Raw genomic sequence first — 14,035 nt, 5'->3', positions numbered from 1 at the left:
AAAAATAAATTGAGAAAATTGCTGGGATTACCTTCATTTATTTGGGATAGGAGACTGTTGCTGAATAGGTTCTAACTCGCGTTAGTCACGTGTATGTGTGGCCGTTAGATTCCACAGAGTGCTTAGATTTCAAATAGCATCAGTTGCATTTGTTTGTGTTCAAAAAGCAGTGATTTTTGTCACTGATAACTGGCAAGAAATAAGCAGTAAGACAGTTCAGAACTGTTTTTCTCACTGCAGTTTCAAGCATTCTGTCTTGGAGACACCAGAAACAGCTGGGAGTGAAAATGAAACGATTTTACTAGTTAGGAACTTCAGAGACTTTGAAAGAATCCACAGTCACCATGAATGTCACCTTTGGTCCCCACTGTGAGCAAGGAAGACCTCAGTTGTGAATAAAGGGAATTACAGAAGCATGAGAGAGGAGATTGCCCAGGTGGATTGGAGGAGGATACTGGTAGGGATGATGGCAGAGATGAGGTGGCTGGAGTTTCTGGGAATAGTTCACAAGGTGCAGGATAGATATCTCCCACAGAAGCAGTTCTCAAATGGTGGGGTAGGCAACCATGGCTGACAAGAAAAGTTAAGGAATGCATAAAAGCCAAGGAAAAGGAATATAATGTAGCAAACTTGAGTGGAAAGCTGAATGATTGGGAAGCTTTTAAAATCCAACAAAAGGCAACTAAAAAACCATCAGGAGGGAAAAGATGAAATATGAGGGCAAGCTGGCCAATAATGTAAACCAAAAGTTTTTTCAATTGTATAAGGAGTAAAAGGAAGGTGAGAGTTGATATTGGACCACTGGCAGATGATCCTGGTGAGGTAGTAATGGGAGACAAATAAATGGCAGATGAACTAAATAAGTACTTTACATCAGTCTTCACTGTGGAAGACACTAGCAGTTAGCCGGAGGTCTGTGACAGTCAGGGAGCAGGAGTGCATGCCATTGCTATTACAAAAGGAAAAAGTGTAAGGCAAGCTGATAAGTCTTAAGGTGGATAAGTCACCGGCACCAGATGGACTATATCTCAGATTTCTGAGAAGTGGTTACTGAAGAGATAGCAGATGCATTGGTTATGATCGTTCAAGAATCACTTGATTCTGGCATGGTTGTGGAGGATTGGAAAATTGAAAATATCACTCCACTTCTATAGTTGTACCATGGAGAGCATTCTGACAGGCTGCATCACTGTCGGGTATGGGGCGGTTCCTGCTCAGGACGGAAAGAAGCTGCAGAGGGTTGTAGATCCATCTTGGGTACTAGCTTACAAATTACCCAGGACATCTTCAGGGCACAGTGTCTCTGAAGGGCATTGACAATTATTCAGGACCCCTAGCGCCCAGGGCATGCCCTTTTCTCACTGTTTCCATCAGGTAGGAGGTACAGAAGCCTGAAGGCACACACTCAGTGATTCAGGAACAGCTTCTTCCCCTCTGCCATCCGATTCCTAAATGGACATTGAAACCTTGGACACTAGTTCACTTTTTGTGATATACATTATTTCTGTTTTTTGCATGTTTTTAAAATCTATTCAATATACGTATACTGTAACTGATTTACTTTTTTTTCCTCTGTTCTATATTATGTATTGCATTGAACTGCTGCTGCTAAGTTAACAAATTTCACGTCACAGGCCTGATTTTGATTTTGATTCACTCTTTAAGAAGGGAAGATGGCAAAAGAAAGGGAATTATAGGCCAGTTTGCCTAACCTCCGTGATTGAGAGAGGGTTGGAGACTATTATATGGATGAGGTTCTGGAGTACTTGGAGACTAATGATAAAATAAGTAAAAATTTGCATGGTTTCTGTAAATGGAAATGTTGCCTAGCAATTCTGTTGGAGTACTTTGAGGAAGTAATAAACAGGGTGAACAAAGAGCAAACACGAGGAAATCTGCAGATGCTGGAAATTCAAACAACACACACAAAATGCTGGTGGAACACAGCAGGCCAGGCAGCATCTATAGGGAGAAGTACAGTCGACGTTTGGGTCGAGACCCTTCGTCAGGACTAACTGAAAGGAGAGATACTAAGAGATTTGAAAGTAGTGGGGAGAGGTGGGGAGCACCAGAGGGAGATGGAGAACAGGCAGGGTGATGGGCAGAGAGAAAAAAACAAACCACTAAATAAGTCAGGGATGAGGTAAGAAGGGGAGGAGGGGGATTAACGGAAGTTATAGAAGTCAATGTTCATGCCTTCAGGTTGGAGGCTACCCAGCTGGTATATAAGGTGTTGTTCCTCCAACCTGAGTGTGGCTTCATCTTGACAGTAGAGGAAGCCATGGATAGACATATCAGAATGGGAATGGGATGTGGAATTAAAATGTGTGGCCACTGGGAGATCCTGTTTTTTCTGGCGGACCGAGCATAGGTGTTCAGCGAAACGGTTTCCCAGTCTGTGTCGGGTCTCACCAATATATAAAAGGCCACACCGGGAGCACCAGACGCAGTATACCACACCAGCCGACTCACAGGTGAAGTGTCGCCTCACCTGGAAGGACTGTCTGGGGCCCTGAATGGTGGTGAGGGAGGAAGTGTAAGGGCAGGTGTAGCACTTGTTCCGCTTAGAAGGATAAGTGCCAGGAGGGAGATCGGTGGGAAGGGATGGGGGGGACAAGGGAGTCGCGTAGGGAGTAGAAAGAGGGTGGGAGGGAAAGATGTGCTTGGTAGTGGGATCCCATTGGAGGTGGCGGAAGTTACGGAGAATTATACGTTGGACCTGGAGGGTGGTGGGGTGGTAGGTGAGGACAAGGGGAACCCTATCCCGAGTGGGTTGGTGGGTGGATGGGGTGAGGGCAGATGTGCAGGAAATGGGAGGGATGCGTTTGAGAGCAGAGTTGATGGTGGAAGAAGGGAAGCCCCTTTGTTTAAAAAAGGAAGACATCTCCTTTGTTCTGAAATGAAAACCCTCTTCCTGAGAGCAGATGTGGTGGAGACAGAGGAATTGTGAGAAGGGGATAGCATTTTTGCAAGAGACAGGGTGGGAAGAGGAATAGTCCAGGTAGCTGTGAGAGTCTGTAGGCTTAGAGTAGATATCAGTAGATAAGCCGTCTCCAGAGATGGAGACAGAAAGATCAAGAAAGGGGGAGGGAGGTGTCGGAAATGGACCAGGTAAATTTGAGGGCAGGGTGAAAGTTGGAGGCAAAGTTAATGAAGTCAATGAGCTCAGCATGCGTGCAGGAGGCAGTGCCAATGCAGTCGTTCATGTAGCGAAGGAAAAGAGGGGGATGGATACCCGTATAGACTTGGTACATGGACTGTTCCACAAAGCCAACAAAAAGGCAGGCATAACTGGGACCCATGCGGGTGCCCATGGCTACACCCTTGGTTTGGAGGAAGTGGGAGGAGCCAAAGGAGAAATTATTGAGAGTAAGAAAAATTCCGCTAGACGGAGGAGAGTGGTGGTAGAGGGGAGTTGGTTAGGTCTGGAATCCAAAAAGAAGCAAAGAGCTTTGAGACCATCCGGGTGGGGGATGGAGGTATATAGGGACTGGACATCCATGGTGAAAATAAGGCGGTGGGGGCCAGGGAACTTAAAATCATTGAAAAAATTCAAAGCGTGAGAAGTGTCACGAACATAAGTGGGAAGAGATTGAACAAGGGGGGATAAGACAGTGTCAAGGTATGCAGAAATGAGTTCTGTGGGGCAGGAGCAAGCTGAGACAATAGGTCTACCTGGACAGGCAGGTTTGTGGATCTTGGGTAGGAGGTAGAAACGGGAAGTGTGGAGTGTGGGAACTATGAGGTTGGTGGCAGTGGATGGGAGATCCCCAGAGCTGATAAGGCTGGTGATGGTATAGGAGATGATGGCCTGGTGCTCCTTAGTGGGGTCATGATCAAGGGGTAAATCAAGAGGAGGTATCAGAGAGTTGTTGCTGTGCCTCGGCCAGGTAGAGGTCAGTACGCCAGACTACAACAGCTCCCTCCTTATCAGTGGGTTTTATAGTGAGGTTGGATTGGTGCGGAGGGAGCGGAGAGCAGAGCGTTCGGAAGGAATGAGATTGGAATTGGAGCAAGGTTTGGTGAAGTTGAGACGGTTGATGTCCCATCGGCAATTAGCAATAAAGAGATCCAGAGCAGGCAGAAGACCAGAGCGGGGTGTCCATGAAGAGGAGGAGGGTTGAAGATGGGAGAAGGGATCATCGGTGGGGGTAGGAGAGTCCTTGCCAAAGAAGTAAGCGCAAAGACGGAGCCGGCGGAAGAAGAGTTCAGCGTCATGGCGTAGGCAGAACTCCTGAGGTGTGGGTGAAGGGGGACAAAGCTGAGGCCCTTACTGAGGACAGAGCGCTCTGCCTCAGAGAGTTGAAGGTTGGAGGGAATGGTAAAGACCCGGCACGGATGAGAGATGGGATCAGAGGAGGGAGGGAGGCTGGTAGTGTCATGGAGAGGGAAGGGTTGGGATGAACAAATGAGAGGCAGCGGATGTAATTTACTTGGATTTTCAGAAGGCATTTGATAAGGTGCCACACAGGCTGCTTAACTAGTTAAAATCCTATAGTGTTACAGGAAAGATACCGGCATGGATAGAGGAATGGCTGACAGGCAGGAGGCAGCGAATTGGAATAAAAGAGACCTTTTCTGGTTGGCTTCCAGTGATGAGTGGTAATCCTTAGGGGTCAATATTTAATCTGCTACTTTGTCAGTGATTTAAATAATGGAATTGATAGCTTTGTGGCAAAGTTTGTGAGTGATACCAAGATTGGTGGAGGGGTAGGTAGTGATAAGGAAGCAATGTGATTGTAGAAGAACAAATTGGAAGAATGGGCAAAAAAGTTGTAGATGGAATACAGTGTTGGGAAATGTATGATAATGTATTTTGGTAAAAGGAACAATAGTACAGACTATTACTTAAATGGGGAGAAAAATCAAACATCAGAGGTGCAATGGGACTTAGGAGTCCTCGTGCAAGACTCCCATAAGGTTAATGTGTCTGTAGTAAAGAAAGCAAATACAATGTTGACATTCATTTCAAGGGGAATAGAATATAAAAACAAGGAGATAATGCTGAGGCTTTATAAGACATTAGTCAGGCCAAACTTAGAGTATTGTCAACAGTTTTGGGTCCCATATCGCAGAAAGGATATGTTTTCATTGGAGAGAGTCCAGCGGAGGTTCATGAGGATGATTCCAGGAATGCAGGGGTTAGCATAATGAGCATTTGGCAGCTTTGGACCTATACTCACTGGAATATAGAAGAATGTGGGGGATCTCATTGAAACCTCCTGAATGTTGTAAGGACTAGATAAGGTGGATGTAGAGAGGATGTTGTCTTTGGTGGGTTGTCCTGGAACTAGAGGGGTGACCTTTTTAGAAGAGAAGTAAGGAAGAATTTTTTAGCCTGATAGAGAGTGAATCTGTGGAATGCTGTGCCAAAGACTGCAGTGGAGGCCAAGTCCATGGGCATATTTAAAACAAAAGTTGATAGTTTCCTGATCAGTCAGGGCATCAAAAGTTATGGTGAGAAGGCAGGTGTATGGGGTTGAGTGGGATCCGGGATCAGCCATGATGGAATAGCAGAGCAGACTGGATGGGACGAATGGCCTAATTCTGTTCCTTTGTGTTATGGTCCTTCTGACCCAGCAACAACCATGTAAATTTTCTCTGTTCTCTTTCAACCTTATTTACATCTCTCTTGTAGTTAAGTGACCAAAACTGCACACAATACTCCCAACATCTCACCAAGGTCTGAAACCACTTCAACATAATATACCATCTTCTGTACTCAATAAATTGATTTATGAAGGCCAATCTGCCAAAAGCTTTCTTTATGACCCTATCTACCTGCGATGTCACTTTCAACGAATTATGTACCTGTATTCCAAGATCCCTTTGTTCTACCACACTCCTCAGTGCCCTACCGTTCACTGTGTAAGACCTACCCTGATTGGTCCTACTGAAGTGCAAAACTTTGCATTTGTCTGCATTAAATTCCATCTGCCATATTTCCCGCTGATGCAGATCCATCTGCAAGCTATGCAAAACACAGAATTCTGGAGGAACACAGCAGGCCAGGCCACATCCATGGAAAACAGTCGACATTTTGGGCTGAGACTCTTCATCAGGACTGATAGCCTTTTCCACTGTCCACTGTACCCCTAACCTTGGTGTCATCTGCAAATTTGCTGTTCCAGTTAACCACATTATCATTCAAATCATTCATACAGATAGCAAACAACAATGGACCCAGCACCGATCCCTGTGGCACACCACTAGTTACAGGCCTCCAGTCAGAGAGGCAACCCTCTACTACCACTCTCTGGCTTCTCCCACAAATCCAACATCTAATCCAATTTACTACCTCATCCTGAATGGCAAGCGACTGAACCTTCTTGACCAACCTCAAATGTGGGACCTGAGGGGTAATAACTGTTCCTGATCCTGGCGATGCAGGCTTTGAGGCTCTTGTACTTTCTTCCTGGTGGCAGCAGCGAAAAGCGAGCATGGCCTAGGTGGTGGGATTCTCTGAAGATGGATTCTGCTTTCCTGTGACAATGTTCCGTATCGATGTAACACCTATAGAACACTCGAGGAACTCAGCAGGCCAGGCAGCATCTATGGAAAAAGTACAGTTGACAATTAAGGCCGAAACCCTATCGATGTGTAGGATAATTTTCATTCAAGAACATTGGTGTTCAAGGGAAATGGATTTGATTCTCTTTCATTCTGATTGTCCCTCACCATGTTTGACACACGTAGATCAATGAGGCAGCCCTCTTTTACAGGATTCAGCCTCATAAACAGCAGCGAAATACATGACCATTCCATTGGATTTCGAAAGGCACCACAGAGCATTCTTCTGCTTTTTGTAAGGAATCTTTACAACACTATCAGAACAATGCAAGCCTTTCAGCCCATACTTTTGTGCTGACCCTTTAACCTACTTTAAGATCAATTTAACTCTTTCCTCCCACATAACCCTCCATTTTTTTCCAAATCATCCATGTGGCTATCTAAGAATTTCTGAATCTCCCTAATGTTTCTGCCTCTACCACCTCCCTTGGCAGATGCTGTGCACCCACCATGCTCTGTTTTAAAAAAAACTACCACCCTTCCCCCATGCTTTCTTCCAGTCACCTTAAAATTATGTCCTTTTGTGTGAACCAGTTCAGCCCTGGGGGAAAATGTCTGTGGCTGTCCATGCAGTCTATGTCTTTTATACAAGAGCAAGGATGTGATGCTGAGGCTTTGTAAGGCACTGGTGAGGCCTCACCTTGAGTATTGTGAACAGTTTTGGGCCTCTCATCATAGAAGAGATGTGCTGGCATTGGGGAGGGTCCAGAGGAGGTTCACAAGGATGATTCCAGGAATGAAAGGATTATCATATGAGGAACATTTGATGGCTCTGGGTCTGTACTCGCTGGAAGGATGAAGGGGGATTTCATTGAATCCTTTCAAATGTTGAAAGGCCGAGACAGAGTAGATGTGGAAAGGATGCTTCCCATGGTGGGGGAGTCTAGGACAAGAGGGCACATCCTCAGGATAGAGGGGCGCCCTTTCAAAACAGATGCAGAGAAATTTCTTTAGCCAGAGGGTGGTGAATCTGTGGAATTTGTTGCCATGTGCAGCTGTGGAGGCCAGGTTGTTGGGTGTATTTAAGGCAGAGTTTGATAGGTTCTTGATTGGACATAGCATCAAAGGTTACGGGGAGAAGGCCGGGAACTGGGGTTGAGGAGGAGATAGGAAAAAAGGATCAGCCACGATTGAATGGCGGAGCAGACTAAATGGGCCAGATGGTCTAATTCTGCTCCTGTGACTTATGATCTTATCATTTTGTACATATTAATCAAGTCACCTCTCATCCTCCTTCACTCCAAAGAGAAGGCCCTTGCTCGCTCGCTCACCTTGTCTTCATAAGACATGCTCCCTAAGGACAACACACCATATGCTTTCTTAACAACCCTGTTAACTTGTGCGGCAGCTTTGAGGGACTTATGGACATGGACCACTCTCCCCCAAGATCTCTCTGTTCTGTGCCTCTTACCTTTCCGTACACCTCAATCAAGTTGCTTCTCATCTACCTTCATTCCAAAGAGGAACATCCCAGCTTGGGGATATGTAAGGATTGCGTGAAGATTTTCCTGTGTCACTCCAAAGGGAAACGCCCCAGCTTGGGGATATGTAGGGACTGCGTGAAGATTTTCCTGTGTCACTCCAAAGGGAAACGCCCCAGCTTGGAGATATGTAAGGACTGCGTGAAGATTTTCCTGTGTCACTCCAAAGGGAAACGCCCAGCTTGAAGATATATAGGGACTGTGAGAACACAAAAATACAACTGCAGATGCTGTGGATCAAAGAATACGTACACAACGCTGGAAGAACTCAGCAGGTCAGGCAGCATCCGTGAGAAAAGAGTAGCCAACGTTTCGGGCCGAGACCCTTCATCAGGGACTGTGAGAAAATTTCCCCATGTTACTCTATTACTCTGTGTCTAATTCCTTCACCTCTTTGCTACTAATAGATTATAAATTCCCTTCTCGTTGCAGTGTTGGTTCGAAAGGGTCCGGATGGGAAAGCAGAACTGGTATTGCTGGACCATGGATTGTATGAAACCCTGAGTGCAAAGTAAGAGTTTTTGTTTGTTAGTATGGTGCAACATCAATATGGAGCTTTCTGTCATTAATACAGTCTCAGATATACCTTGGGTAGGAATCTCTTCTTGCAGAGAGTTGTGAACCTCTGGAGTTCTCTCTCCCAGAGAAGACCGAAATCAGAATCTGGTTTATTAACATAGGACATAGAGCAGTACAGCACAAGAACAGACCCTTAAGCCCACAATGCTGTACCTGTCTAATTAAATTAGTGATCAAATGGGCAACTAAACTAAAATCTTCTGCCGACACAATGTCCATATCCTTCCATTTACCTCACATTCATATGCCTATCGAAACGTCTCATTGAGTGCTGTTGAGTTGTCGTCGACTCATGGTGACCTTATGGATAGTTAGGGCATTAAAGAATGCAGTAGAACAGAGTGATCTAGGAATAATGTTGCATAGTTCCCTGAAGGTGGAATCTCATGTGGATAGGGTGGTGAAGAAAGCTTTTGGTATGCTGGCCTTTATAAATCAGAGCATTGAGTATAGGAGTTGGGATGTAATGTTAAAATTGTACAAGGCATTGGTGAGGTCAAATTTGGAGTATTGCATACAGTTCTGGTCACCGAATTATAGCAGAGATGTCAACAAAATAGAAAGAGTACAGAGGAGATTTACTAGAATGTTACCTGGGTTTCAGCACCTAAGTTACAGGGAAAGGTTGAACAAGTTGGGTCTTTATTCTTTGGAGCGTAGAAAATTGAGGGGGGACTTGATAGGGGTATTTAAAATTATGAGGGGGATAGATAGAGTTGACGTGGATAAGCTTTTTCCATTGAGAGTAGGGGAGATTCAAACAAGAGGACATGAGTTGAGAGTTGATAAAAGTTTAGGGGTAACATGAGGGGGATCTCCTTTACTCAGAGAGTGGTAGCTGTGTGGAACAAGCTTCCAGTAGAAGTGGTAGAGGCAGGTTCAATATTATCATTTAAAGTAAAATTGGATAGGTATATGGACAGGAAAGGAATGGAAGGTTATGGGCTGAGTGCAGGTCGGTGGGACTAAGTGAGAGTAGGCGTTCGGCACGGACTAGAAGGGCCAAGATGGCCTGTTTCCGTGCTGTAATTGTTGTATGGTTATAGTGTAAGATATGGAAGTAGATTGCCAGGCCTTTCCCCTGCACAGATATTGCTGCTATCCAGGTTGGGACCCGGCTAGGTTTGAACTCAGGACCATCCACCTCTCAGAAGGGCCAAACTTAGGACCAAACCTCTCTTATGTATCTGCCTCCACCACCACCCCATGCAGTGCATTTCTGACACCCACCACTCTCTGTATATAAAAAAAAATTCCCCTCACATCTCCTTTCAAATTACCACCTCAATTATCATCAAAATACGTTATTTTGCAGCAGCAGTAGAGTTTAATACACAAAAATTACAGTAAATTACAAAAAGTAATGCAAAAAGCAAGCAAAATAGTGAGGTAGTGTTCATGGATCATTCAGAAATTGATGGCAGAGGGGTGTTGAGTGTGTGTCTTTAGGCTCCTATACCTTTTCCATGATGGTAACAATGAGAAGAGATTGACACAAATAGCATAGCAACTAGTGCAACTCTTTACAGCGCTAGGTTTCAATTCCCCCTGCTGTCTGAGGAGTTTGTATGTTCTCCCTGACCTTGTGGGTTTCTTACCACGTTTCAAAGATGTATGGGTTAGGGTGAGTAAGTTGTGGACATACTATGTTGGTGCCAAAAGTGTGGCAACAGTTGCGGGCCGCCCATCACAATCATCACTGATTAGATTTGACACAAATAATGCATTTCACTATTTTTCAATGTTTCTGTGAGAAATAAAGCTAATCTCAGTCTCAAAGGCATCACCGTTTGGGTGCTGGGGAGGCTAACCCCATGGTGGAGCTGGCTGAGTTTACAACTGGATAGTAAAGTAAAATTGGACAGGTATATGGACAGGAAAGGAATGGAAGGCTATGGGCTGAGTGCGGGCCAGTGGGATTAGGTGAGAGTAAGCATTCGGCACAGACTAGAAGGGCCGAGATGGCCTGTTTCCATGCTGTAATTGTTATATGGTTAAATGATAAACCAAATCTCCTCAAACTCCTAATGAAATACAGCTGCTGTTGTGCCTTTTTTGTGATGCATCAATAGTTAGGGACCAGGATGGATCTTAGACAATAGACAATAGGTGCAGCAGTAGGCCATTCGGCCCTTCGAGCCAGCACTGTCATTCAATGTGATCATGGCTGATCATCCACAATCAGTACCCCATTCCTGCCTTCTCTCCATATCCCTTGACTCCGCTATCTTTAAGAGCTCTATCTAACTCTTTCTTGAAAGAATCCAGAGAATTGGCATCCACTGCCTTCTGAGGCAGAGCATTCCATAGATCTCTGGGTGAAAAAGTTTTTCCTCAACTCCGTTCTAAATGGCCTACCCCTTATTCTTAAACTGTGGCCTCTGATTCTGGACTCCCCCAACATTGGGAATATGATTCCTGCCTCTAGCGTGTCTAATCCCTTAATAATCTTATATGTTTCAATCAGATCCCCTCTCATCCTTCTAAATTCTAGAGTATACAAGCCCAGTCACTCCAATCTTTCAACTTATGGCAGTCTCGCCATCCTGGGAATTAACCTTGTGAACCTACGCTGCACTCCCTCAATAGCAAGAATGTTCTTCCTCAAATTTGGAGAGCAAAACTGCACACAATACTCCAGTTGTGGTCTCACCAGGGCCCTGTACAACTGCAGAAGAACCTCTTTGCTCCTATACTCAACTCCCCTTGTTATGAAGGCCAACATGCCATTAGCTTTCTTCACTGCCTGCTGTACCTGCATGTTTACTTTCAGTGACTGATGAACACCTAGATCTTATTGTACTTCCCCTTTTCCTAACTGAGACCATTCAGATAGTAATCTGCCTTCCTGATCTTGCCACCAAAGTGGATAACCTCACATTTATCCACATTAAACTGCATCTGCCATGCATCTGCCCACTCACCCAACCTGTCCAAGTCACCCTGCATTCTCATAACATCCTCCCCACATTTCACACTGCTACCCAGCTTTGTGTCATCTGCAAATTTGCTAATGTTACTTTTAATCCCTTCATCTAAAGGGATTCATCTAAATCATCTGAAATGTTGAGACCCAGGAACTTCAAACTGCTCATCCTTTCAACTGCTGATTCCTTCCTGCGTGTGTTTGCTTGACTTCCCCTTCCTGAAGTTCCTTGGTCTTATGGAGGTTGCATGCAAGGTTGCTGCTGCAACACCACTCAATTAGCCAATCTATACATTTTTATAAGGAAAAGACGAGGGCTGTGGGGTACTGCCACAGAAGAGAGTTGAGGCCTGGGGTAGATGAGCTGATCATCAATCACACTAAATCACAATCGGGTTTAATATTCTGGGTGAGTTTGCAGCTTTCTACAACTTTTTCTGCTCCCTTCCATGCTAGACGGCGATGCAACCAGTCAGAATGCTCTCCACGGGACATCTGTAGAAATTTTTGGGCAGGGCAGACCTGAGGGGCCAAATGGCCTACATCTCCTATTTTCACCATCAATGCTGGAAGAACATGGCAGGTCAGGCAGCATCTGTGGTGAGGTGGAATGGACAGTCAGGGGGATGTCAGAGGTAGTGTTTTTTTTCACAGTTGGAACACACTGCCAGGGTTGGTGGTGGAGGCAAATACGTTAGGAATTTTTAAAGGGCTCTGATAGGCACATGGATGAAAGAAAAGTGGAGGGCTATGTGAAGGGAAGAGTTAGTTTGATGTTGGAGTAGGTTAAAGGGTTGGCACAATATAGTGGGCCAAAGGGCCTGTACTGTTCTGTGTTCTATGTTTTCACCTTAACCCGTGACCTTTAGTTGTATTCCCATCCAACCTCAGTGGAAAAACTTGCTTGCATTTACCCTATCTATATCCCTCATAATTTTGTATCCCTCTATCAAGTCTACCCTCAATCTCCTATACTCCAGAGAAAACATGTCTTTTTGTTTTGGAAATTGGGAAACAGCCTTGACAAATTATCAGTTTTCAGAGTGTTGTTGCTATCAGTGGTCTTTCGCAAGAGCAAGCTTCCTCGAAAACCAGGTGCCAGGAACTACTTAGCACAGGACTGGATTGATAAAACTGCATTTGTCCCTCTCTCAATCTCTCGACAGATGCAAGAAGACCGAACAAAAAGGTGAAACCCACCTCAGTGAAAAGCCCGTGAGAGACACAAATACACAATTATTTCTGCCGCTTCGCTCCTTTCCTGCTGTGGGGCAGTCTCTCCCCACCTCTGTTTTAGCTTCTTGTTCTGTTGCAGTCCCTGTGTTTTAGTAATTCAGAAAGGACTGTACTAACCTTCAGGGAAAGTGAGTCCATGGATGTCGCGTCCCAGCTGTCTATGCGATGTGAAAACCAGTGCAGTACAATATGGAGAGCAAGCTGTTGCCCCTGCACTCATAGCCCCCTATTTTTCTAAGCTCCATGTAGCCATCCAGGAGTCTCTCTCCATGCAGCTGATAAATCTGAAGGAATGGGGAAACCCATACAGTTTGGCACTGTCAGTATTTCAGGAGTTGCCAGTCAGTGTTGAACTCAACGTATGACAGCCTTTGAGAGTCTCTAGCTTTGATTTACCCTGCGTGGTTTACTTCCAAAGCCGCCCCCCCCCCCCCGAGTGGGTATAGCTACAAAGCAGTGTGAGATCCAAGTTTTCCTTCTAGATGAACTGCCAACCATGGCTGATGAGCCTCATCCAGGGAAAGTGTGTTCAGTGCAAGGCACAAAAATGACAATAAGTTACAGATAAACAGTTGGCTGTCCGTCATATACCATGATGACAGATTTGTGCAGTTCATGATGTTGGTGACCTTCACCTCATTTAGCCCACCTGTTACATAGAAACATAGAAAACTCCACAGCACAATACAGGCTCTTTGGCCCACAAAGCTGTGCCGAACATGTCCCTACTTTAGAACTACCTAAGCTTTACCCATAGCCCTCTATTTTTCTAGGCTCCATGTAGCCATCCAGGAGTCTCTTAAAAGACCCTGTAGTTTCAGCCTCCACCACCATCGCCGGCAGCCTATTCCACACACTCACCACTCTCTGTGTAAAAAAAAAAAAAAAAAAAAAACTTTCCCCTGACATCTTCTCTGTACCTACGCCCCGGCACCTTAAACCTGTGTCCTCTTGTGGGAACCATTTCAGCCATGGGAAAAAGCCTCTGACTATCCACACGATCAATGCCTCTCATCATCTTATACACCTCTATCAGGTCACCTCTCATCCTCCGTCGCTCCAAGGAGAAAAGGCCAAGTTCACTCAACCTATCCTCATAAGACATGCTCCCCAATCCAGGCAACATCCTTGTAAATCTCCTCTGCACCCTTTCTATGGTTTCCACATCCTTCCTGTAGTGAGGCAACCAGAACTGAGCACAGTACTCCAAGTGGGGTCTGACCAGGGTTCTATATAACTCCAA

At 45.2% G+C, this 14,035-nt stretch overlaps 1 protein-coding gene across 3 annotated transcripts in view; it reads left to right on the top strand.

Annotated features, from left to right (window-relative positions):
* Positions 1–14,035, top strand: part of adck5 (aarF domain containing kinase 5) — a 110,231-nt gene that overhangs the window by 64,424 nt on the left and 31,772 nt on the right. For all 3 annotated transcript variants that reach the window (XM_059971635.1, XM_059971634.1, XM_059971636.1), the window contains one exon: positions 8,484–8,562. In XM_059971635.1, coding sequence (XP_059827618.1) covers positions 8,484–8,562 — 79 coding nt within the window. The remainder of the gene's footprint in view (positions 1–8,483; positions 8,563–14,035) is intronic.

The sequence above is a fragment of the Hypanus sabinus genome, chromosome 6 (assembly GCF_030144855.1).
Source record: "Hypanus sabinus isolate sHypSab1 chromosome 6, sHypSab1.hap1, whole genome shotgun sequence".
Lineage (NCBI taxonomy): Eukaryota > Metazoa > Chordata > Chondrichthyes > Myliobatiformes > Dasyatidae > Hypanus > Hypanus sabinus.
This window is presented reverse-complemented; position numbering and strand designations above follow the sequence as displayed.